The sequence below is a fragment of the Beta vulgaris genome, chromosome 1 (assembly GCF_026745355.1).
Source record: "Beta vulgaris subsp. vulgaris cultivar EL10 chromosome 1, EL10.2, whole genome shotgun sequence".
NCBI classification, from domain to species: Eukaryota; Viridiplantae; Streptophyta; class Magnoliopsida; order Caryophyllales; family Amaranthaceae; genus Beta; species Beta vulgaris.
The window spans coordinates 24,865,218-24,890,837 of record NC_079202.1 but is presented as its reverse complement, the minus strand read 5'-3'; the positions used below and the strand labels follow the sequence as shown (position 1 = coordinate 24,890,837).

Genomic DNA, 25,620 nt, shown 5'->3' with positions numbered 1-25,620 from the left:
AATAAGGTAAAGCTTGAAGATAAGTTTTGTACTCTATTAATTTCTCAGTCCCTCTAGTCGGGTGGGCGCCGGCCGGTCTTTCGACCGGATCCCCCTAAAAACCGTACGTGCGGGTCTCCCCGCATGCGGCTCACGCCATTCGAGGTGGCCCAGCCCAGCATTCCTACGGACCTGTAGTCAAATTAATTGAGACTACTCGACCCCATGAAAAAATGAAGGGTAGATCGTAACACCTCCAATGCTTGTTCAAATATTCCTTGCAATTCTGCAATCTCGATAAATTGGTTTAATGTTTCTTCATTTGCATTGCATCTGGAGCACCTGGGGTCATTTGTTAACTTCCTCTTGAATCTGTTGGCAATGCACAACAATCTATCATGCAATATAAGCCATAGACAAACACGAATTCGTTGTTGGGCTGGTACTTTCCAAACTGAGTCCCATGTCACGTTGTTGCTAGTGTCATTCTCATCCCTGATCAGTTGCATAGTTGTTTTAATTGAGAAACCACTTTTGCGGGAACCTTTCCAGTATACTAAGACACTCACATTCAGATCTTCAATCAGCTTATGCGGAGCAATGTCTCTCATGGGGGGTGTTAGTTGCCCAACAAAGGTCAGAAATTAAAAGAGTGTATTCTTACCATTCTCAATTTTCACCCTTGACCCTTTATTAATCTGTTCGGCATTTTCTGTAATACGCTTCCATACATTAGACATACTAGAGGTAGGTTTAAACATATCAATATCACATCTCCCTTTGCAATACTTATGTCTTTAAACTCTAGACCACAATGTGTCTAGGAGAACCCTCCACCCTAGCTTGGTCAAAAATGCCGAGTTAGCTTGTCTAGCAGAATGAATATCCAAACCTCCCTACTTTCTTGGTTGTTGGATTGTCTCCCAAGATAGCAAATGGATCTTACAATGGCTGTCATTACCTCCCCATATAAACCGTTGAGTTCTTCGATCGATATCATCACAAACTGTGCTTGGGATTTTAGTTGTCTACATGGAATAATAGGCAAGGGTTGAGATGGTAGACTTGGCCAGTGTTATTCTCCCTGCAAGGGACAAATGTTTTGATTTCCATCATGTCAATCTTCTGTCAATTTTGGTGCATAAGTGACTAAAAGTCTCATGGGTTACCCTACTAGTCAACATAGGCATTCCCAAGTACAACCCTAAATCTTGAGTTACTTCCATATGTATCGAACTGCTAATGGTTTCTCTCTCCAACATTGGGACGTTATTTGAGAAATAGACCCTCTATTTAGAAAAACTAACCTTTTGTCCGGAAGCCTTGCAGAAACGTTCCAAACAACAACCTATATTGAAGCTTGATCTTGAGTGGCTTCTGCCAATAACATAATATCATCCGCAAAGAGATCAGAAATAAGAGGTCCACCTCGGCTAGCTTGTATAGGTATCCACTCATTATTTAAAATCGACTGTTCAATGACTTAATTTAGTTTTTCCATACACAAAACAAACAGATAAGGGGATAACTGATCTCCCTGTCGTATTCGCCTTGTAGGCTTGAAAGATCAGTTTGTCGCCCATTTCACAAAACTCTCATAGATGAAGAAGAAACACACTCCATAATGACATCCACCATGAGCATTGGAAAAGTTCATATCATTCAACTTATCCCTTATAATTGAGCATCTTAATCATTCGCAAAGTCGATTTTGATGGCCATATAACCTTTTGCACTTTGTTTCTTTTTCATTGTGTGTATAACTTATTGCACAATCATAATGTTGTCTGTAATTTGAAGATCTGGGACAAAGCTAGCCTGCGATAGGGAGGTCACGAAAGGAAGGGTGGGCTTGATTCTGTTAACAACCATAAATCATGTTATAAATCTTGTTTATGTTGATTAATAAATCATGTTGCAGCATCAGCTAACAATATGCTATGTTGCATTTAAGAATTATCTTAGATTCAAGACAAACAAAAGAATGACAAGATAACCGAGGTGGGTATCTCCACCCCTTCCAAAAAAAATCTGGATTTGGAGCCAAGTTTAATTTATAATTCTTTGGGGAACAAAACCTGAACAATGCTAATTTCCAATTTTAATTTTGAGATTTTAAAAGTTATATAAACTAGATTTTAAAAATTAGAGTTTTTTTTTGTCAGAAACAACCTTTTAAAAGTGTCATTTTGTGAGAAACAACCTTATAATTTTTTTTTTTTTTGTGAAAAACAACCTTTAAATTCAATTTTTTTTGTAAGATCAGACCACAAGTCTATTTTCCAACATTGACTTCAATTTTCCGGCCTTGACTTTTTTTTTTTTTACCCCCTTCCTCTCTTTTATTTTTCTAGGAATTTACTTCTCCTCCAATTTCCTTCTTATAAACCCACCTTATATAACCACTTCTTCCCTCTTCCACACTTAACCACTTCTTCTCTCTATTCCACATTAAACCCAAATTCAAAAATTCTCCCAAGAAATCCCTAAATCTTCTTTGGTGTATTTTAGAGTTCTTCAATTGATAAGTTTAGGATTTTTCACTTGATTTTGCTGTATTACATTTGATTTTCTACCTGGGTTTAATAAGTCCATGTTGTCCTTGTTACATAAAAATCCACAATCGCATCTCACCATATTACTACAACAAAGAAAACAACATATTTAGTTCAAAGGAATGTCCTAATTCAATTGATAAGATAAGCCCTAATTCAATTGAAAAGATAAGCCATAAAAATCCCAAACTTACCAATTGAAGAACCCTAAAATACAACAAAAAAGATTTAGGAATTTCTTTGGGGAATTTTTGAATTTGGATTTAATGTGGAAGAGAGAGGAGAAGAAGTGGTTAAGTTAAGTGTGGAAGAGGAAAGAAGTGGTCATATAAGGTAGGTTTATAAGAAGGAAATTGGAAGGAAAGTAAATTCCAAGAAAAATATAAAATGAGGGGGTAAAAAAAAAAAAACAAGGCCGAAAAACTGAAGTCAATGCCGGAAAATAGGCTTGTGGTCTGATTTCACAAAAAAATTGAGTTTAAAGATTGTTTTTCACACAAAAAAAATTATAAGGTTGTTTCTCACAAAGTGATATTTTTAAAATGTTGTTTCTGACAAAAAACCCTAAAATTTAATTACATTTATCTAAACAAGAAAAAAACACTAAACTACCTTTTCTCCTTTTGGTCTTTTTAGTTCTTTTTCTATACAAAAGAAAAACGAGAACTTAACGAACAGATTTTGAGTTAAAGAAGGTCCAACTAACAAAGAGGAGAGACAAAGAAATGCCCATAATTGGCACTCTAATGACAATGATTTTGTCTATAAACATGTTACAGTTAAATTATGCCACATCTTTCAGAACAATTGAATAAATATGGTAAGAAACAAAAGAATTACAGGCTACTTCTGATAGAAATACATGCCATTGCTACAAGTGGCCGAGAAGTTGTGCCCCAATCTAGATTCTGGATGCTGATAAATTGCACAAGTCTTCTCCAATCTAATTGAAGGAAAAACGTTTGTCAATTCCTGCTGTCTTTGGTTGCTATATTTACGCCTTTGGTTGCCCAAGCTCAACATCCTTCACAGGGGCTACATTTAAGTCACCCTTCAATAATTTAATTTCCTCTTCTGTCAGACTGTTTTTGCCATGATGGGCTGCCTTAGCAGCAGCCTGTTTTTCGAGCTCCACAGCCCAACTATAAACAACCATACCCATGACAGCTATTGCCATGCCCATGATGTTCTTCAAAGTCATCTCTGAATCAAAGAGCAGCCAACCCAATGTCAAGACACACACTGTCTTCATATGACCAAGTACCTGGAAAGAAACTGCAGAGAAGCGTCCGATGCAGAGGTACTGACTAATATTGCAGAACACCGCCAAGGAGCATGAAAGCAGTATGAACAGCTGCAGATTGTTTTGGCATGAAAAGGAAATAGTATCATATCTTTTAAAACATCCCACAATATCCAAAGTGCTTAGAACATGCTCCTTAAAAGAAAGGTGAGTAGGTACTTACAAGAGCACCAGTAGACATCTTGTATGTCATTAAAAATATTCCGTTCAGATAATAATCAACAAATGGACCTAGCACTATAAGAGAAAGGGCTTGAAATGGTGCAGTTTTACTGAGCAACTCAAAAGATCCAATAGAGTACTTCTTCTGTAAAGAACCTATTGACTGCAACACAAGAAGATCTTCAATTGATGACAGAAATTTGCCAGCATAAAAAGTTGTAAAAATACTGATCTTTAAGTCCATATCATACAATCACAGTTTTCAACTTTGACTAGAATATCTGGAAGGTTATTGAAGGTGTCTAAATCTGAAACCTTGTAACTGAAACCTTGTAACTACGTGAGATATCTGCTTTAATATCGAGAATTCACGATCACCCACTGTGAACTGACCACCAACTAAAAGAAATTTCTAATCTAGGATCTAGTCAATGTTGTCAGGCCCTCCAATATGATTCCCACTAGAGTAGATAGAAAAATACAAATGCAGATTCCTGATAAAGCAGTGAGGGCCGAAACAGAGACCTTAAAGTAATTTGGCATATCTTTATCCTACATGTCATAACTTTCTATGTCTTGGCAATCCTTTTGAAAAAAAAAATATTCAGGTTAGAAATTTATCTAAGACCAAACATTTGACGTTGACTTCATCTTGCTTGGGGGTCCAGGCATATTGAGAGTAACTGCTGGATCTGACAAGTAGAGACGCATTAATCCTCGCTCTGTTAGTACTACAGGTGTGTATTCTTTTTCTTTTCGGTAAATTGTTAGTGACATGAACATCGCCGTGCGTGCAATCACTATGATATACTTCCTCTGAAATAAGTGAAACATTTTTCTCAAGAAGCTCTCACATAAAAGAGAGAAGTGTATCACTTATTTTAGAACGGAGGAAGTACTAGATATCCTACAACATATAACCAATAACATAATCTAAATTAACCACTGCAAACAGCACAATACTCACAGAAGATGCAAGATTGCATGAAGCAGCTAGTAATAAACTTTGAAAAAGAATATAGCTTTTATATTAATAAAAGTACTAGAAAGCAATTAGATTATAACCACATGAAAACAAAACATAATCCATTTTCCTCCCCACTAAGTTTACATTTTAACCATAAAATGGAGTTGTGATAGGAATTTTGTTTTTTCATTCAAAACTTAACTTTTGCAAGGTAAAAAACATATTTAGCTTTTAGAATGAGAAATTACTCAAGATTCATGACACACCAGGTGTTGTTTGTAATAGTAAATGAAGTATATAGCCTTTAATATGTTGCAAACCATTTAGTATGCATCAATAATTGAAGAACCAAGACTCGAGCATTTATGTTTTCTGTGTGTTTCTATATTTCTGTGGAAGATATTTGCTTGCTTCACAACGGGCACAATATAACCTAGAGAACTTTATATACACTAGTTCATCTAACCCTACCTCACTAGGAGACAAAAAGAAATATACAGCTGCACAAACAAACAAAAGAATCCACCTAGGATCTTACAACCAATAGAGAAAGAAAAGAAAAATACTTGTATACTAATAAAGCTATGCACTGTACTAGCAGACTAGCGACACAATAAGCTATTTCTTCACACACACACACACACCCTTTTTAAGTTGGAGCTGCAAATATTAAGCCCAACTTGCATGATAAGTGATTGTGTTGATGTTCACTCAGGGACATAGTCATCAAGTCAGCCCGTTGAAGAAATGAAGATATATGAATGGTGTTGATGAACAATCAATCCCCAAGTGTTTAGTTCTCTAAAAAGACATTGGGTCTTGAGCTAGATAATAGGTTGCCTTGTTGTCACAAAATAGAACAATAGGAGTAGGAATCTTTAATTGCAATTCATCAAAGATCCCATGAATCCACAACTCACTAGTGGTGTGAGACATACATCTATACTCAGCCTCACAGGAAGATTTTGTTTCTTGGTTTTCCAGAAAATAAGAGAGTTTCCGAGATAAACACAATATCCAGTTAAAGACCTTCTATTTAAAGCACAACTCCCCCCCTGAGCTTGAATTCTGAATTTGCAGGGTAAAGTCCCAAATTTTTACGCAAATTTGCGCTAAGATATCTTATCACATGTAAGCCTACTTGCATGGGCTTTCTAGGACATGACATAAGTTGACTTAACTACGAGTAAGATATATCTGGTCTAGTTAAATTCAAGTACAACAGTCTTCCAATCATTCTTCTGTAAACATTAGGATCCTCCAGAATCTCCCCATGATTAGTGGACAGTTTAGTTCCTTTTGGGAAAGGAAATTTAGTTAGAACACATTGTTCCATCCCACTATCTTGAACTATGTCTTTAATGAATTTCCTTTGGTTCAAGAGTGTTCCTTGACACTTCTATCCCCAAGGAAATAACTTATTTCACCAAAGTCTTTAAGTGTGAATTGCTTGTCAAGTTCACTTTTCAACTTTTGTATTCGTGTTTCATCATCTCCACTAATGAGAAGATTATCAACATCGACCAAGACTTTGATCTCCTTCCCATGTTCTATCTTTGAAAACAAGCAATAATCTCTTTTACATTGATAGAATCTCATGCTTACAAGGCACTTAGTCAACTCAACATTCAACTGCCTAAATGCTTGTTTCAAGCCATATAGGCTCTTCCTTAACTTGCATAGTTTTCCATCTCCTCCGGTGTATCTTTGTGCAACTTTCATATATACTTCAACGTCTAGGAAGCCATGCAAAAAGGCATTATTAATGTCTAGATGATGAAGCTTCCAACCTTTTACAGTTGCCAAAGCAATCAAACTTCTTAGAGTGGTGAATTGGCCATAGGGGAAAAAGTATGTTTGTAGACTTTTCCTTTCACCCGTATATCCCCTCTTGCTTTAAGCCTTTCAATGCTCCCATCTAGTCTGAGTTTTACTTATACACCAACTTTGAGCCAATTGGTTTGTGTCCTTCAAGCAAGTCTTTTGATGAGGAAACATGTACGTTTGCTTATGTATCATCTGCTAACTCCCATGTTTCATTTTCTTCAAGGGCTTGAAGCTCTTTTGCCATTGCTTCTCTCCACCCCGCTTCATGTGAAGCTTGCTTGTAACTGCTAGGTTCCTTTACCTGCATTGTTGAGGGAAGCTACATAGTCTTTAGACATAGTCCTTGGAATACAAGTGCCTGTTTCAAGTTCCATTTTCATGAAAGCAATGGAAGATTCTTCTATTCTTGCATTTGTCTTGCCAGGCATACTCACCACAAAGTCTTAAAATCTGTGGCGACATTCTTGTTCTTGTAGGTATTTTGTTATGTGCTTCATCTTCCTGATGAGTGTCATCCCTCATTTTTTCATTACTCACATGGTCACTCAAAGCAGGAAACTAATTTGGTTCAGCAGCTACATCACCTTCAGCCTTAGGATGAAAGTCAACAAATCCTCTTTCAAGATAGTGGTACTGTGATGATCTGTGTCCCTCAAAGCCCTTTCAATGTTATTCTCACCTTTCTTTCTTATGAAAGGTGGAATATCTTCATGGAACACTACATCTCTACTAACAAATATCTTGTTAGTTTCAATATTCATCAACTTGTATCCTTTCTGACAATATGGATACCCTATCCGTGTGCTTCTTTTACCTCTTACAGCAAATTCGTCCTTGGGTTTCTTATTCCCAATAACCCTCATATTTTTATACTTAGGGTTCTTTTTTCCTAGCATTGTTGCAGGAAGGAGATTAATTAGGTGAGTTGCAGCTAAGATATACACTCCCCACACAGGTAGTGTGGGAACTCAGCATGAAGCTTGTGCTTTCCTTTAACTCTCCCATTCTGCTATGGGACCCAGGTAAGCTTCTTCAATGATTTTTTTTTCTTTTTCAAGAAATATTCCACAACATTCATACGGTACAATCTATGTGCCACTGTTACTTCTTACACCTTTTAGAGTGGCATGAAACTGGTTTTTAATATGAATCAAGAAATTCTTTATGATTTCCTTTACCTGTTCTTTATTGGACAATAAAAAGTCCAAGTCACTCTACTATTATCATCAACAATAGGTAAGAAATAAGTTGCACCTATAATATCCTTAGTCTTGTAAGGCCCCTATAAATCAATATGAATCAAATCAAATATGTTTTCAACAATGCTTTTACTTGGCATAAATGACAATTTATGATGCTTGGCAAGACAGCAAGTATCACAAAAATAGTGTTTCAAATATTTACAATTGCAAAAACTAATGTGTTGCATTTTAGATGATGAAATGAGTCCTAGTCTAGCATGGAAAAGTTCCAGCTTCACATTCATTTCTCTCCCTTTTCTTCCTTCATTCTCAGCAACATTGCAAGATCTTTTATTTTCCTTCTTCTCTACTTCATCTTGCTCATTCTTGCCATGAACCACCTCCTTCTAGTGATAGGTTCCTTGAAAATGCACTCATGTTCATCAAAAATGAACTTCATTTTGATGCCTTGCAACAACTTGCTAACTGATAACAAATTATGCCTAAAATCAGGCACATATAACATATTTTCTATCGATATACCCTTTATGAGCTTCACATCACCTACTTGTTTCACTATCTTCATTGTTCCATTCGGAAGGCTTAGCCTAACATTCTATTTTAGAACTCTCATGTATTCAAGGAGTATGAAATTCCATGTCATGTGGTCACTAGCACTAAATTCCACAATCCAACTTTTTTCATCATTATCAAAATTCAGAGTAGCATTTTGAGGCTAGTATTTTACCTGTAAAGTTGCTGAAACTCTGCTTTTCTCCCATAGCCTTCATCACTTCGTGCACAACTACTGTCAACATGGTGTTGTCTAGCTTTCTCACACTAGTTTCTCCCTTTTCCGTAGGTCCATCATAGCTTCCTTGTTTTCTTACAACATTTGCCACCTCTCTAATGTTGGTGCTCTCCGTCTGCAAATTCTCAAACCATTCTGGTGCCCCTTTCAGTTTGAAGCACTCATCTCTAACATGACCTCTCTTCCCACTGTGGTCACATTTTTTTGTAGCCTTTCCATTCTTCTATCTTTGTATTATTTCTTGTTGAAATTCTTAAGTATCCCAAATTTTTTCTTGCCTTTGAACAGCCATAACATTGACTTCCACTCCCATACTCAACTCTCCTGAGATCTGTTTTTATCTTTCTACATGTAACACAAAATTATATGCCCTGTCAAAAGGCAACAAAGGGTCCCTAGAGAGAAAGTTTGTCTTCATTTGATTGTATCCATTGTTTAAACCCATGAGAAAATTCATCAATCTGTTTGTTCCTTCCAACTCCATCAACTTCTTCAGAATGTTACACTTATAGCTCTCCAATACACCACATGTACATGTAAGTATTCCTTTAAAGGATTGATATTTGATCCCACAAAGCCTTCAACTTGCAATATTACTCATTTAAAATAGGTCATTCTCTTGCAAATCATTCAACTCATTCTTCAAAGTGAAAGAGTTGGGGAGCATTTGCTTGCCCATATCTTTCCACTATCTTTTCTCATAAATCCTTTGAAGACCCACAAACACAAGGCTCTCAGCAATTTCAGGCTTCATTGTTGCTAGTATCCAGCTTTTCACCATGTAATATGCCCTTATCCATCTATGAAGATCTGAAGTCTGGTTTTTTGCAAGTTCCATACAGCAATCCTAACTTGTTCTTTGCTTCTAGAGTTGTTTCAACATTTCTGTTCTAGTTAGCATTATTGTTTCCATTGAAAACAATCGTTCCTAAGCTTGTTGTGGAGTTCCCATTCACTCCCACAAACAAGAGGTCTTTGTATGGATTCATGAGGTGAGTTTCGTGAACATCACCTTTCTTCTCATTCACTTTTCTGCCATTTTAAACCTTGGTTTCGGTTCTCTTTGAGTTTTTGATTTCTGAAGCTTGATAAATCAACCTTGCTATGATACCATGAATAAACCAAGACTCAATCTTTTATGTTTTCTGTGTGTCTATAATTATGTGCAAGATATTTGATTGCCTCAAAACAGCACAATACAACCTAGAGAACTTTATATACACTAGTTCAGCTAACCCTACCTCACGAGGAGACAAAAAGAAATATACAGCTGCACAAACAAAAGAATCCACCTTGATCTTACAACCAATAGAGAAAGGTAAAAAAGAAAATTAGTTGTATACTAATAAAGCTATGCACTGTACTAACAGACTATCAACACAAAAAGCTACCAATCCAGATAATAGCACATAAAAATATGAATAAGAATATGCAGCCACAAATAACCACACAAAGGAGCTTTAGGAACTCATATAAAATGTACACTCAAAATTCTTTCTCGAAAGAATGGGGTAACCAGGGGAGGAGGGAGTGAGTTCAGGATCACAACTTTCCGACCTTATAAGACAAACGTGCGAAAGGGAAAGAATCCACTTTTAATGAGAACACAAAAAAGGTGAATAGGAAGATACAACCACAAATACGCACATACTAGTAAACAATTAAGCAACTTATAGAGCATGTATACTCACAATTTGTTGCAAGGATGTTGACAACACTGCCACAACGGCACATATAAAACCTTTGGCATTGACTTTGACATCAGTTACGGTGCAAATACCCACACCAATTACCACGAATATAACAGACATCTTGACTTCCTTTGAGTAGTGCTTGTAGTGAATAATCCATTCCAGAACGCAAACCACTGGGATCATGCTCAACTTTGATATCTGCAACAAAGACATGCACACTCCACTAGTGAGCTGACAATTTGGAAATTATAAGCATAAAGCATAATACGTCATATTGATGTGAGTAAACTAGTAAATTCCTAAACATCTTTGCAGTATGTAAGTAGGTTACAGCAAGCGAACAACACAAACCCAAGAACTCCTCATGGAAAAGAATTTCAAAACAAAACAATAGTCTTGTAGTATAAAAAAAGCTTGGCTTGTATAGCGGTCCATGAAGCCAAGTCTATTTGTTGATAAGATTTTAAACAAGTTTGAGGTTAAGGGCACATGTAGCCAAGTGGATAAGGCGGTGAGGAAAGTAGATGGAGATTCTAGCCATCCGTTTCAAGTAGTAAGTTTTACTTCTGAAGAAGGGCATGCATTCTAGTTGTTTGCCTATGAGGCTTTGACAACCATCATCAACCTTTGTATATATATTATTTAATCTAATTTATAAACCATATTGAGCACCAAAGCTTTATCCTCCATAATTTGTGTTATCCTCAAGAGTTCAAGCACCTCCAAAATCAACTACTGAAAATCGAGAAAGTTGAGGACCTTAGAGGCTTAGACAGACATATAAGGATCATAAAGGCAAAAACACCAAGCAGTATAACAGCATAAATTTCTCGTTAGGCGTGGGCATGGATTTTTAATACTTTTCAGTAGCAGACATAAGCTTTTCAAAAGATAGTCTTAAAATGAAAAAAAGAAAAAACAATAATAATACTAATAATAATAATAATAATAATAACAACAACAACAACAACAACAACAATAATAATAATAATAATAATAATAATAATAATAATAATAATAATAATAATAATTATTATTATTATTATTATTATTATTATTATTATTATTATTATTATTATTATTATTATTATTATTATTATTATTATTGATTGCATGTGAGATAATAATAGTGAGGAAGGGCTCCATGTCACATGGGACATGAAAAGAGAGTATGTCAAATGGAAGGACTCAGTGGCGAATCAAATACATCACCCGAAATTTCAGGCATCAAAGTCACAGGATAACCACTCCGCTTACAGTGAAATAACAGATATGCTTTACTCAAACTTTTCAACCTCCTAATAGTATCAACACTCAATAATTCATCTTGGACAAAGCAAGGATAATCTATACAAATATATTAAAAGGGCGTGCATGACAATGTAAACACGCCACATGGCACCTCTGTTACTCCACTATAATTGTCCAATGTGTACATAAGTCATATCAATTAACAAAAGTAAAATCACCTTGCAACAAGATCTGAACCTGTGACCTCTTGCTATTATACATGACACAATTACCATCTCAACCAACTTTTAATCATGCTTTAAGTATCCACATTATTATATCGTACCTTTTAATGAGAATGGAAAAAAAATACATATCAAATTCAGAAAACAATATCAACCGGGGGCAACGCCCGGGTCTAAATACTAGTTTTCTCGAAATAGCTGAGTAGGTTCATACTTGACAATGACCTGAGAACTTGAATCTGAGTAATCATAAAGTGAACAGATTTGTTTTCAGGCTCCAAGAAATAACCTCAAATCTTAGTCTGACTATAAGTCGTTTGAAGGGCCGATCCTGGCATTTTAGGGGCCTTAGGCGAAATCATATATGAGGCTCCTCCAACTATATGATAAAATAATACTGACATGTACTTCATTTGTTGAGTTTACCATGGAGAATTTCGTTAGTTCTCAAAGCATGATATATATGACTATCAAAATAGACTAAGCTAATCTTGTAGTTTGCGCTATTAAAAATATTTCTTATAAATTTTGTTAGATTGCAACATTCACTAATATGTTGAGACAAATTCAACAACGTATTACATAATTACATCTGATTTTGTACATTCGTTAAACAAAATGGTAAGACATAATAAATAAATAGTTTAGTTTTCAAAGTATTTAACTAAAAGAAGTGGAGGAAAAATCAAGAATACTGATGTGGTAAAGAAGAGGGATTTGAAAAAAAATTAACACTAATATGGACTAATGGGAAAAAAATAACCCTCTCTATTTTAGTAATGAATATAGTTGATGCATAGCTTCTTGAAACTCCTATGAAACCTAAGACTACCCCATCTCTTGTACAGAGTAATCATTACTACATCCGTTCCTAAATAATAGTTACAAATTGACTTTTAACACTATTCACAAAATTCAATTTGACTATCATTTGTCATTTACAGGTAAGGAAAAATATAGTCATGTGATATCTTGTTTATTCATGTCGATATGTACTTTAACAATATCAACTTTTTATAATTTTTATAAATACAAAATTAGAGATATTAGTACTCAAAGTTGTGTATCGACATACGTAAAAAGTGTAAGTGTAACTATTATTTAGAAAAGGAGGTAGTATTTACTAAGAAAAACCGAGGGCTTGATCTCTTCTTTGAATTGTACCTCAATAATTGCCTTGATTTTAAAGGAACACTATACTATTCAATAGACACATCAAATAAAAAAACAAAGAAAAAGAGATTGACAGGTGAAAATTAGAGTTGCACTTTCTACCTAATTTTCCAATGCCAAGGACTACAAAATAGGAGAAGAATCAAAAGATAAATTGCACATATAACGTTCAAGTTTTATGGAAGAGCGGAACTTTGTGTTGCATTTACTGCATTTAACACAGCCTTAGAGAGTACACTAAAGTGCAGTGGAAAATTTTTTGGGGCCCCCTGCGCCATGGGCCCTAGGCAACGGCACCTCCCCCTACCTTCAGGGCCGGCACTCAGTCGTTTGTGATCCTTGATATTCACTTTCTCAACTTTTAACCACCTCCCTGATTCTGGTGCTCTCCCTCCAGGACAAGTGTTTAGATTGAGTGATAATTAACACAACTTGTCTGCATTAGAGTGTTACCTAATTTACTAGACCCCCATCTGGAAATAAAAGGCGAATGTGTACATGCAAGGGCTATACTTTTGGGCTAACATGACAAAACTAGGTAGTAATTGCACCCCATATTTGCATAGGTGGGTAACACTGCATAAAGCACATGACAGAAAAACTGGTAAGAAAGACACGAGAAACTCATAATTCATAACTGATTTAACACATACAAACACTCACATTTCATACACTCTTTTCAAAAGCCCTCCTATTTCCCCCAAGTTTATACCCATAATCCCCTGTTATAATTCATAACAGTTAGGAATATATTATAGCTCGAAAGAGTCACATAGAGCAAATACATGCCAAACAAAGCAGCAATCAATCCACATCATTAAATTAAATCTTGAATATATAAGCGAAAAACACAAACCTGGTAAAATCCCACAGAATTAAGCATAAGACTAAGGTTCATCCCAGTGATTGACATATTTGCAACAAGTGAAAACCAAAGAAGCTCCCAAGCAGGCACATGTTTTGACACAGAATACCCAGTTGCATTTGATACCAGCCCAACCAACGCAGTCACAGTGAAGTGAAACCCAGTTAACGTTGTGGCTGTCAAACATTTTCAAATATAAATTAAATGACAAAAAAAAGAACTCATATGTAAATCTGGATCAATACCTAGATCCAATAACAAATTTTATATTAATTTGAAATTAAAATATACATATGTTTATTATAAAATATGATATGATACATGATTGATTATTTGGTGAAGTCTCGTTTATTAGCGCGTACATGAACATGGCTCATTAACACCAAACAAAAAAGATTAAATTAGAGAAACAAACCGAAGCTGAAGGCGTAACCATTAGAGGACATAAGTTGCTTGTTGGCCATTATAAGACCGACGGAGCTGATAATGTTCATGGCCCATGCTCCCACATCGGACACCGACGATGATCTTTTCTCAGATTCCATCTTTTTAAATTTTCTGCTGAATGTGATACCAGATCTAAGACGTCGGCAAGAAAAGGAAGCCGACGGAAGTATGAGTGGAGGGACAGTGATCAACCCAAGTGTTTTGTTTAATACCCAAAAAGAAACATAGAACCCCTTTCAAACAAAAACAAAAAAAAAAAGAGAAAGATACCAAAACTTAATTGTAATCCCACGCAAAACCCACCTCTTTTGTCTCAAGTTAAGTTGTTTTAGCAAATAAGCTAAAGATCTGGAAATGGAGAACAGAAATGGGGGCAAAGTGTGTCTCTGTTTTTTTTATTGATTTTCTGACTGTAAAAAAAGCTTTCCTATGTAATGTAATGCCATTTTTATCTTTTTCTCAACCCCTTATTAATATTGATCATTGAATGTATTAATCATTCTAGCCATCTAAGAGACCTATTTATTTCTTAACTTTTGAACTAACAGATTGCATTTGGTTTAATTTTAGGAATTTTCTTTTCAAAACAGCCAAATTATTATTAATTTCTAGATATTCGTAACAATTAAATTATTTTTTATTATTAAACTTTTTTTTTGTTACAAGAAAGAGATCTAGGTCTGGTTCACAATATATGACCAGCCTACACTATCCTTTCCGATGATGGAAGAGAACCAAATTTGAAGAAGAAAACTACTATAATAAACACAAAGCCTCGTCACCCCTATGAGCAATCCGTCGCTTGATTCGTATTCCTAAAACAGTGATTGAACGAGACCTCTGAAACATCCTTCAAGTCAATATGTGATAATTCAAGAATGGTAAAGCAGGTGCAAATAGGGATGTTAGAACGTCGTCTTTCAAAGCTTAGGATTCCTTCTTCCATGGTGAATATTGAAGTTACATATTGTGCAAGCTGCGCTACTAACTTTCACGTTTAATCATGGGTAGAAAGAAGAAAGTGCATATTTTAGAGGTAGAAGATAGACCAGTTGTGGATGGTTCTGAGTTGCAAGATAATAGGATAGGTACAGGTCAGATAGATGAGCCCAGAAAGGAGACTTTAGCTCAAGTTACTACTAAGACTTGGTCTTTGGTGACTACAGAGCAAAAGCTTATTGCTAAGAATATGTCCTTTAAATTTATAGCTCCCTATATACAAAATGGTAGAAATGTTGTTAAAATTGACAAAACTGAAGTGGGAAAATTGTCTGATATTTGGGCTAATGTTGTGTTGTTGTATGTTGTGGGTCAAACTCCTTTAATATGTGCTACAATTAGATTTATTAATATAAAATGATATCATGTTATTAAACCTGAAGTTTTCTTACATGAAGATGGACATTTTTTGATAAAATTTGACTATTTGGAAGATAGGAATGAGATCCTTTATGCTAGGTCTTATACTCTTAATAGCCACCCCATTACAATGAAGGCATGGACAGCTAAGTTTAATTTTCATGAATTGTGCCAATATGGGTTAGATTCCCAAACCTCCCATTGAACTATTGGGGCCTTGAGACTTTGAAGAGTATAGGAAGTATGATTGGAGTTCCAATGTGCACCACTAGGCAGCTCTTTTGCAAGATTACTCATAGAAGTAGATGTGACTAAGCATGTGCCCAGGAAAATCCATATTGAAGATTATAATGGTGATGTTATTGAACAAAAAGTTCAATATGATTGGATGCCTTCATTTTGTCAAAAATGACAAACAGCAGGGCATGACTGTGGTAAGAAAATAATAGGCAGCCAACTATATCTGATCCTAAAGTGATTCAGAAATAATGGATTCCTAAGTGCCTACAGTGCAAGTGCCAAACAACAATGTTGTTGAAATTGAAGATTTAACTCATTAGATTTCGGGGGAAAGAGATATAACAGTGCTTGTCCATATACAAGTACCTCACTCAGTCCCTCGGCAACCAGCAATATAGCAGGTTCATCATTCAGGGCAAGCACAAACAACAAATGCAGGTGGATCACATGTACAAGTCAGAGTAGGGGACATTATTTGGTATGTTATGCAGTCCAAAGGCAACAAAGATAAGCAAATTTCTCTTAGTGGGTGAGGCACTATCATCCATACGATACATGAAGGAGGTTCTAGCTTTTTCTATATCAATCCAATATGATTATCAGCACATGGAATGTGAGAGGGTTGAACCATTCCTCAACTATAGTAGATGTTAGTCGAGTACGAACACTTAAACAACTACAAGAGGGGGGGTGAATTGTAGTTGGGGAGATTTTCAAACTTTTTGCGGAAATAAAAGAATGATTGAATAAGAAAGAAGTAATTGCATAAACAAGAAAGAAATAGGAACACAGAATTTTTACAAGGAAAACTTCCTAGGCCAAATAGGAAGAAAAACCTTGACCACGAGGGATTTTGACTCAATTCTCTTTAATAACTTTAGGCCAAAAGACTCACTTTTGTACAACCTAAACTCGGACCTACTCTGTTCCTCTAGGAACTGGTTCCCAGTCAACTTGTTCCCCCTAAATAGTTGACTTTCTCTCTTGACTTCACTTGAAGTCTTTTCTCGTTCTCTTTCTCTTTTTCACTCGAAATGATTACAGATTTAGATTCACTCAACCCAATCTATAATAATCTAAGTAATAATGAAAGAAAAGTAAAACCGAACACACTTTCACTAAGATATTACACTTAAATTTCTGAAAGCGTACACAAAAAAGATTGTTACAAAAACTTATTTGTAGAGGACAATCTTCCCACGATCTTTTCCATGATCTTCTCCACGATGAAGCTTTGTATTCAGCCACTTCTTCCACGATCTTCCGTTGCAAATATCCGTTGGGAGTTAGTTGGTTAATGTCCACAAATTCAGCCACTAACACGCGCATTCACATTTCCTCACGCCTTGTTAGTAGGTGGGTTGTTGTGGTTCCTAAAATCTAGGAACTACCACAACGCATCCTTCTTAGGCGCTTGTTTATGTTAGATTTTGGCGGCTACTTGTTATGGAATATACAAAAGGCTGCAGACAAACTAACTAAACAGAATATTATGAAATCACAACATATCATAATTTTTACCTCCATAATATAAACGGTTTTGTCACAAATAATGTTTAGCAACTTAACTTTTGATTTATCTCCTAATCAATTCTCCATAATTTATTTAACATATTATTTGTGATATTTAAAATAAATACATTAATATAAACTAAAAGAATAAACTATAAACTAAGTTAAAACACACGTGGTTAAATCTAACAAAATAAACTAGGAACATACATATAAAAACGAAACTAAAATTAAATAAAGTTAATTATTTGTCATTATCAAAATAGTGAAACAACAATATTCCCCCTTTTTGATTATGACAAATAATTTAAATTTTTTTTTATGTTTTTATGATTTTTTTTAAAAATAAAAAATATAAACTAAAAAATAAAGCACACAAAAAAATAACACACAAACTAAACTCAAGTAAACGCAACTAAGACTAAGACTGGGAACAGGATGGACTGGGAACAGGGATGAGAAAACCTTGCATGGGAACTAAGAAAAAAAAATTTATACAACAATATCTCTTCCCCCTTTGTCATTATCAAAACCAAGTAATGTACCTGCAGCACTAGAGAGTCAACAGTCTAGGCATCAAGCAAGTTGCTCAAACATAGATCTCATAATATTAGCCATCCAAACACAAAAAAAAATAAGCATGCAGAAAGCAACAATACGGACAACAGATTTTAAGCAATATGTAGAGCAAAGCAGACAAAGTGAAGAAATTAAAAGAAATTAAAAGTGCTTCATGTGTCTCAGAAGGACACAAGAAGAGAGATCCAAAAGAAATTGTTTAATAATTACAGCCACAAAAAAACTTGTTCAATTGTTCCAAAGTTAAAGAAAGTTAGGGCTTGGAGCGTTTGAAGAGAGAGGAGACCACAAAGTCAATTTTGGAGAGCACACCATCCACCTTGTTCCTGATCCCAGTATCAGCATTCTTGATAGCGATCATTTGTTGTTGCTGCTGAGAATCCAAAGCATAGACAGTGGTCTCTATGGTATTGATCCTGGTGTGCACAAGGGTCAAGGAGTCCTGAATTTCCCGAAGTAACTTGTTGAGCCCAGTAGTAGATAGCAACGGAAAATCCACAGCAGTTGAAGGAACTGGATCCGAGTCTAGGTGAATAAAAACTGTTTCACCTTGATCTTGCAGAGACTTGGACCCAGCCAACCTTTGACTCTTCCTCACAGACCCACTTGGAACTCCCTCTTCACCCATCTTCCTCTTACTACCCACCTCAACCTTGACAGGCGTTTCTTCCCTCTCAAAATCTATCTTCCCATTGACCAACCTTAAACTAAGCCTGGTCAGAGTGTCCTTAGTAAGATAATTTTCTGGCTCAAGGCAAAAAGAGGGACTGGCAGGCAATTTAACTTTGCAATGTTTGAAGACAGAGGAGAGAAGGTTTCCATAGCCCACTTTGGTGTTGTGGGAAATGCAGTGAGAGAGATGTGAAATAATCAAAGAGGGAAGGTTGATTTTGATGTTGTTAGCAAGGCAGTACATAATGGAGAGATCCATTAGACTAGCCTGGGTTCTTTTTGAGGAACGGGGTAGAATGAAACGCCAAACAAACTGGAATAATAATTTGTGAAATGGGACAATTCTTTTTGATCTAAAGATAATGCATTAGAATTGCCGTTAAAGAAAACAAGAATTTGAGCATTTGAGACTCCATTGATGTTCAGTTTGGCCCTACCCTTAATTATTCTTTGTAACCCTCAATTGGGACATCAAACCATTCCCCCAGTTTCTTTTCAGTTAGTGTAACCACACAACCATTCACAACAAAAACACAGACACCCTCAGTTATATTGAAACTTGAACAAAACTCTTTCATTTCTTTTTCATAAAGACCCTCATCCAAACTGACAATTTTCCACCATTTTTGAAACTTTAAGATGTTCAATAATTCTGTCCACTTGGACTTTTTGCACCATGCAACATCAATACAAAAACCCACAAGAAATTGTGAGGATTTTTTTTTCTTACCTCGCTTTGTAGGGACTGTAATCTCCTTTTCTTGTTCACTTTCATCTTCGTTTTCACCATCTTCTTTTTTCGGAGAAAGAGAAACAGGAGTAGAGGATTCTGATTTTGACCCGGTAGAATCTTCTTTAGTCTTGGATGATTCTTGAGCACTACTTTCATCAACGGATGGTGTTTTCTCTCTGGGGAAATTTTCGTGATCACCAGTATTTTGGGTTTTTGAAGACATGGTGAAAGTGTTTTGGAGGGAGGTTGAAGATGAGCGATGAGAGAGAGAGATGAGCTGATGTGAGAGTTGGAAATTGTGAGGGGTCAGTGATGTGATGGGTTTATAAAGTAATCATGATACCGTGTGAAAGAAAAGTGGAGAGTTGGGTTTAATGAAACGGTTTATTGGGTTTTGGAAGGTATTTAATGAAGTTTCTTCATTTAACTCAGATTAATCGAACGTGTAATCGTGGCTATAATACATGTTAACGAATTTAATTATGGAAGGGAAGGTGTGAAAAGAAAAATAAGCAAGGAATTTTGGAGGGAAAATTCGAAAAATAGAAAAATAAAAAAATAAAAGATAAAAATTGCTCTTGCATATGATAAAATGTGTCCATAATGTACAAACTACATACATACCAAATATGTGCAAGGACAATAAGGGTAATATTCAAAGACATATGTGAGTCCTTATACTTGACCCTAGGTGTATGAATTTTTAATTCATGAAAGTTGCAGGACATACTTAGTAAGAAATACTTTTAGGGGAATCAACATCATTTGTACATTTACACAATTTTTATCATTCCTAGTTCCAAGCGTATCTTTTCAAACCTGTCCCTAGATAGAGGTTTAGCCAATATGTCAGCTATTTGATTTTCAGTTGGACAAAAATCAACTTTGACTAATCCCTTTTCTACATTGTCTTTTAGGAAATGATGTCGAATGTGAATATGCTTGACCCTAGAGTGATGAACTGGATCCTTGGAAATGCAAATGGCACTAGTATTATCACAGAATATAGGAACACACTTAAATTTTATGCCAAAGTCACATACCTGTTGCTTGATCCATAATACATGGGAGCAGCAAGCAGCAGCTCCCACGTATTCAGCTTCGGCTGTGGAAAGAGCAACAGTGTTCTGTTTCTTTGAACTCCAAGAAACTAAGCTTGATCCTAGGAACTGGACAATACCCGAGGTGCTTTTTCGATTCACCAAGTCTCCAGCATAGTCAACATCAGAATAGCTCACTAGATCAAAGATGTCGCTTCGAGGATAGAACAAACAAAGATCATCACTTCCTTTCAAATATCTAAGGATCCGTTTCACAGCTGTCAAATGAGATTCCTTAGGATTTGATTGGAATCTAGCACATAAACCAACACTAAAGGAGATATCAGGCCTACTAGTAGTTAGATAAAGTAAGGAACCAATCATACCTCTGTAGACACTAGTGGAAAAATGAAGAAGGGGTGCGCTGAAAAAGGCCTGTAGGGCTGCGCTTTTTGACAGCAGCCCTTTCAATAGCAGCCCTTCACATTTTAAGTAGGGCTGCGCTAGAAAAGCGCATCCCTTCCTACCAAAAAAAAAAACATTTTTTTTTTTTGACATTTTTTACTCGTAATCTCACATTTTCTGAAATTATAAAGAGAAACGAAACGAAAATAAACCCAAAACAAAAAAAAAGAACCAAACAAAAATGAAAAAAGGAACAAAAACTAATATACAGAAGTTATAGATTTGAAAATACAAATTAATCAAAACGAATATGAAAATACAAGAACATTAATCAAAACAAAGAGAAGTATATATACAAGAACATTAAATCAAAACAAAGAGAAGTATACAAGAACATTAAATCAAAACAAAGAGAAGTATACAAGAACATTAATCAAAACAAAGAGAAGTATACAAGACCTATAGATCTGAAAATACAAGAACTACCTCCAAACATTAACCTAATAATGTTTAAATACATAAAACAAAACCCTAATACATAATGAAGGAAAAAAAATTTCGGAAAAACTTAAAATGGCTATTTGGAGGCTTAAACGAATTCGGATGGCTTAAAAAGCCTAAACGTCACGGCGTAGCGATGTGTTTGACTCGTTGGCTCGTTCCGCTTCCGAAAAGGTATCACAATAGGCAATCGGACTCCGTCGGCATGATTCGTGCAAATCATTTCAACGTTTTTGTCGCAAAGTTTCTGGGAGTTTTTGAGAGGAGGAGAGGGAGGAGGGACGTGAGAGAAGGAGGAAAAGGAATAATGAGGGACGTGAGAGAGGAGAGAGAAGAATGAGGGATATATTTGACGAATCCCGCTTAATATTTGAAGCCCGCGAACTTTTTTATTTCAAATTTTTTTAGGAAGGGCTGTGCTTTTTTTAAACAGCGCAGCTCTACATAGCAGAAGGGCTGCGCTTTTTAAAAAAAGCGCAGCCCTTCCTGCGCAGCCCTTTCTGTTTTTTCCCCTAGTGAGAGTTTATGATCTACGGACTTACCACTTTGGTCCTCATCTAACCTTGTTCCTGTTCTTATTGGAGTAAGGTTGGTTTTTGCTTGATCCAATCCATATTTTTTCAATAACTCCTTTACGTATTTTTGTTGATGAATCATTGTTCCTCTTTCAGTTTGCTTGATTTGCAAGCCGAGAAAGAAGTTTAATTCTCCCATCATGCTCATTTCAAATTCACTACGCATTAACTCAGCAAATTCCTTACAAAGAGATTCGTTAGTTGCACCAAAAATTATATCATCTACATAAATCTGAACCACTAGGATGTACGTTCCTTTGGATCTAAGGAACAACGTCCTATCAAGTTTTCCTCGTATAAAATCATTAGAAAGTAAGAATTTTGAAAGTCTTTCATACCATGATCTAGGAGCTTGCTTAAGCCCATAAAGAGTCTTATCTAGCTTATTGATAGGCTAAAGTCGTATCACCTAATCAAAAATAACCTAAGGTCCACTAAATAGTAGTCAGGGAAGTCAGGATCGAATCCACAGGGAGAAGTTATACTATCGTATCTGAACTCTAATATTATACTAACGAAATCAGATGAATGGTTGTGTTACTAAACTAAACAGATAGCAGAATTAAATATGAAGGTGTAAATATATTAATAAAGTACTAGAATCATGGATCACTATGCATACAATTCGGGAAATCAAGGATAAATAATAACCACCTAGTAAGTCATCTGTCTAGGGCACATGTAATTTCTCTCGAACATTACCTCCCTCAAAGATCACCTAGCCGCTCTCGCATAGTCAAGGGTCACTTTGCCTAATAATTGAAAGCCTATACGGTATCTCTCCTCTCGAAGTAGATTCAGTATTGCAACAATAGAAATATAAATCAGGCCTAACTTATAATCCTAGCATGAAGAATCAATCAAAGGAAACAGTTGAAATACAAGATAATCAAACTAATCTATCAATCCCTCATTGCATACATTGATCTCCACAATTCTAGATATAGAACTACTCACTCATAATCATGAAAACAATAACAAGAATCATATAAAAACTCATACTTTGAAACATGCAAATAACTAAGAAAATAATATAATTAACAATGGAAGAAATAACAAAGAAATAATGAAGAAAGATTATCGAATTATATTGAACTATGAATAAGCAAAAGGTTTGATCTTGAATTGAAATCACAAAGCACTAAATTCAGGTTCTTGAAACACTCTCTAGAGAAAACTAATAATAAAAACTAGATAGGAGCTAATAATTCTGATTTTTCTATTTATACAAGCCCTAAAACAATAGAAGAAAATCTCGAAAGAAGGGCCCGTAATCATTTTAAAACCGCGTCTCGTTAGTCGCCCGATCGGGCCAAAGTCGCCCGATGGCATCGGGCTCCAAAGCGAAGGAGAATCCAAAAACCGTTAGACGCCCGATGAGATCGGGCTGACCCTCCCGATGACATCGGGCGGTCTGATAAAAGTGCAGGTAGCAGACAGTATGAGCGCCCGACGTCGGGCTAAGTCGCCCGATCGGGCCGAAGACCGAATTACGACTGGGCATAAGACGCCCGATCGGGCGCCAGCAAAGACATGAAATCTGTATTTCGCCCGATCGGGCTGGGCCGCCCGATCCTGTCGTCCCGATCAGCTTATGCTTCGTTTCTTGTTCTTCCTTTGCTCAAAGTACCGGAAATCATCCTCGGGATCTAGAAACTTGGCATCTAACCTCTCTAATCCACTGTGCAATCATGTAAAGTAGGTAATAGCTTCCAAAACCTACAATTCAATACAAAATAGCAAACCACAACTAGAGGGAGAGAGTTAGTACCAAATCCTAAGAGCACCATAAACCAAACAAACTTTTAGCACATAAATAGGGGAGAAAACTCTATATAAAACCATAATATCAAACTCCCCCAAGCTAAACCTTTGCTTGTCCTAAGCAAAGCACAACATGAATATGAATAGAATTTGCTTCACCCCTCAAAGTACGAAACTCAAACATTTTGACCTCAATAACCTTCAAGCAAGCAAAGTTCAAGTTCAGTTGAATCAGATCACTTTTGACTACCAATCACTTAAGCAAATTATCCGAAATAGCAGCCATACATAACTTGCATATCTTGAAAAGGACTCACCAGGTGTCACTCCTCTCAATTTTTGTGGCGAGCATAAAGTGCCCGAACGCTCACCAACCCAACCATAATATCCCTTCCCTCTCACATCTCATGTGTTTAGAAAAAAATATCGCTCATCCTACTCAAGTCGACTCGAATAACAAACTTAAACTTCAACTTTGGCACATTGACTCTGTATCATTCCAATAAACATTCAAACAAGTGCTCAAAAGGTCTTTCTGAGGGTTGTAATGGGGCTCGGGTAAAGGTATGGGAATTATTTGGGGAATGTGGTGGAAAAGCCCAGAAAAGGGGAGCAATCAACACTAGTAGAACTAGGTGTGGTAAAAACAACTTCCATGGTCTCAATCACATACCCAAAATAATGACCAACTTTAGATTTTTGAACCAACCAACAATTGTCTCCTTGATAGTTTTCAGCAAAATGTATTGTTCTGATTTTTACACTTTTTTCTTTTCATGACTCGTGACTTCTTGACTTTTATTTTTTATTTTCTATTTTTTTTTCTTTGTTTTCTTTTCTCTTATTCACTTCACCTCATGTCAACATAAACATGTTATTTTCAATCAACCCGAAAATCAACCACACAACATAGTTCTAACCTAACAAATGCTCCCCCAAGCTAGGCTTGGGACAATAAACATTGAAAAGGCTCAAGGCATGTAATGTGGCTTGATATAGATCCAAAAACTCATTAGGCTCAGCGGGGCTAGGAGGGAAATGATTCTTTTGTAGAAAATTCTGAGGCCAAAAATCAAACAATTGAACGCCTCTATCACAGCACAATGTTCAAAGTCATCAGAAATCAACGAGTACAATGCCAAAGTCAAGATAAGAATGATATGAGGAACTAACACACAAGGATAATTCGGACATAAATATGCATCCGAAGGCTCGAATGAATCCTTACAATGTAACCAGTTCAAGCATGCAGTTAAAGTAGGTGTTTTATCATCAAAATCTACTCAAGACCAAGGCAATCAAAGATCACATCACAACATCCCAATCAGAATGCCCGACTATCCAGTATAATGAGTTAAATCATTTTTCAAGGCAAAGTTTGGGGCACAGGGAAGCAATTAGACTATTCATGTTCAACTCGTATTTTTGGTATTTTTTCAGCAATATTTCATTTTTTTGTTGTTTTGTTTTTATGAAAAGAAAAAGTTAACTAATTAACTAACTTAACTAGCCTAAGAACACAGTAGCACTAACCTACCTAAAAAGCAATAATAGTGAGAGTGATACTTACAGAAATCCTCCCCCAAGCTGAACGTGGCAATGACCTCATTGCAACAAGAGGAAGGAGAACATGGATATCAGTCATCCATGTGCACGTCCTCACTAGCATCTCTCCATCCACCTCATTGCCGGGCTGACTGTAGCTCGGGTTCCAAGTATACCAAGAGGGGTGTGCATCATGCTCAGGAATGCGATGCAAGTGGCAGTTCTCGTCGTACAACGAATACAACGCCAGGTGCTG

At 36.0% G+C, this 25,620-nt stretch overlaps 1 protein-coding gene across 2 annotated transcripts; it reads right to left on the bottom strand.

The window, feature by feature from the left end:
* Nucleotides 1-3,250: 3,250 nt before the first annotated feature.
* Nucleotides 3,251-14,906, bottom strand: LOC104898952 (UDP-rhamnose/UDP-galactose transporter 2). Of its 2 annotated transcripts, XM_010686097.4 has the most exons (5): nucleotides 14,408-14,900; nucleotides 13,984-14,168; nucleotides 10,477-10,677; nucleotides 4,001-4,162; nucleotides 3,251-3,888 (listed from the first exon to the last, which is right to left on the bottom strand). In XM_010686097.4, the coding sequence occupies exons 1-5, from the start codon at nucleotides 14,535-14,537 to the stop codon at nucleotides 3,529-3,531; spliced, it is 1,038 nt and encodes a 345-aa protein (XP_010684399.1). In that variant the 5' UTR covers nucleotides 14,538-14,900; the 3' UTR covers nucleotides 3,251-3,528. The 2 variants fall into 2 exon arrangements, with proteins under 2 accessions (XP_010684399.1, XP_048501152.1); XM_048645195.2 differs by lacking the exon at nucleotides 4,001-4,162 and having other exon boundaries at nucleotides 14,408-14,906.
* Between the last annotated feature and the right edge of the window lie 10,714 nt (nucleotides 14,907-25,620).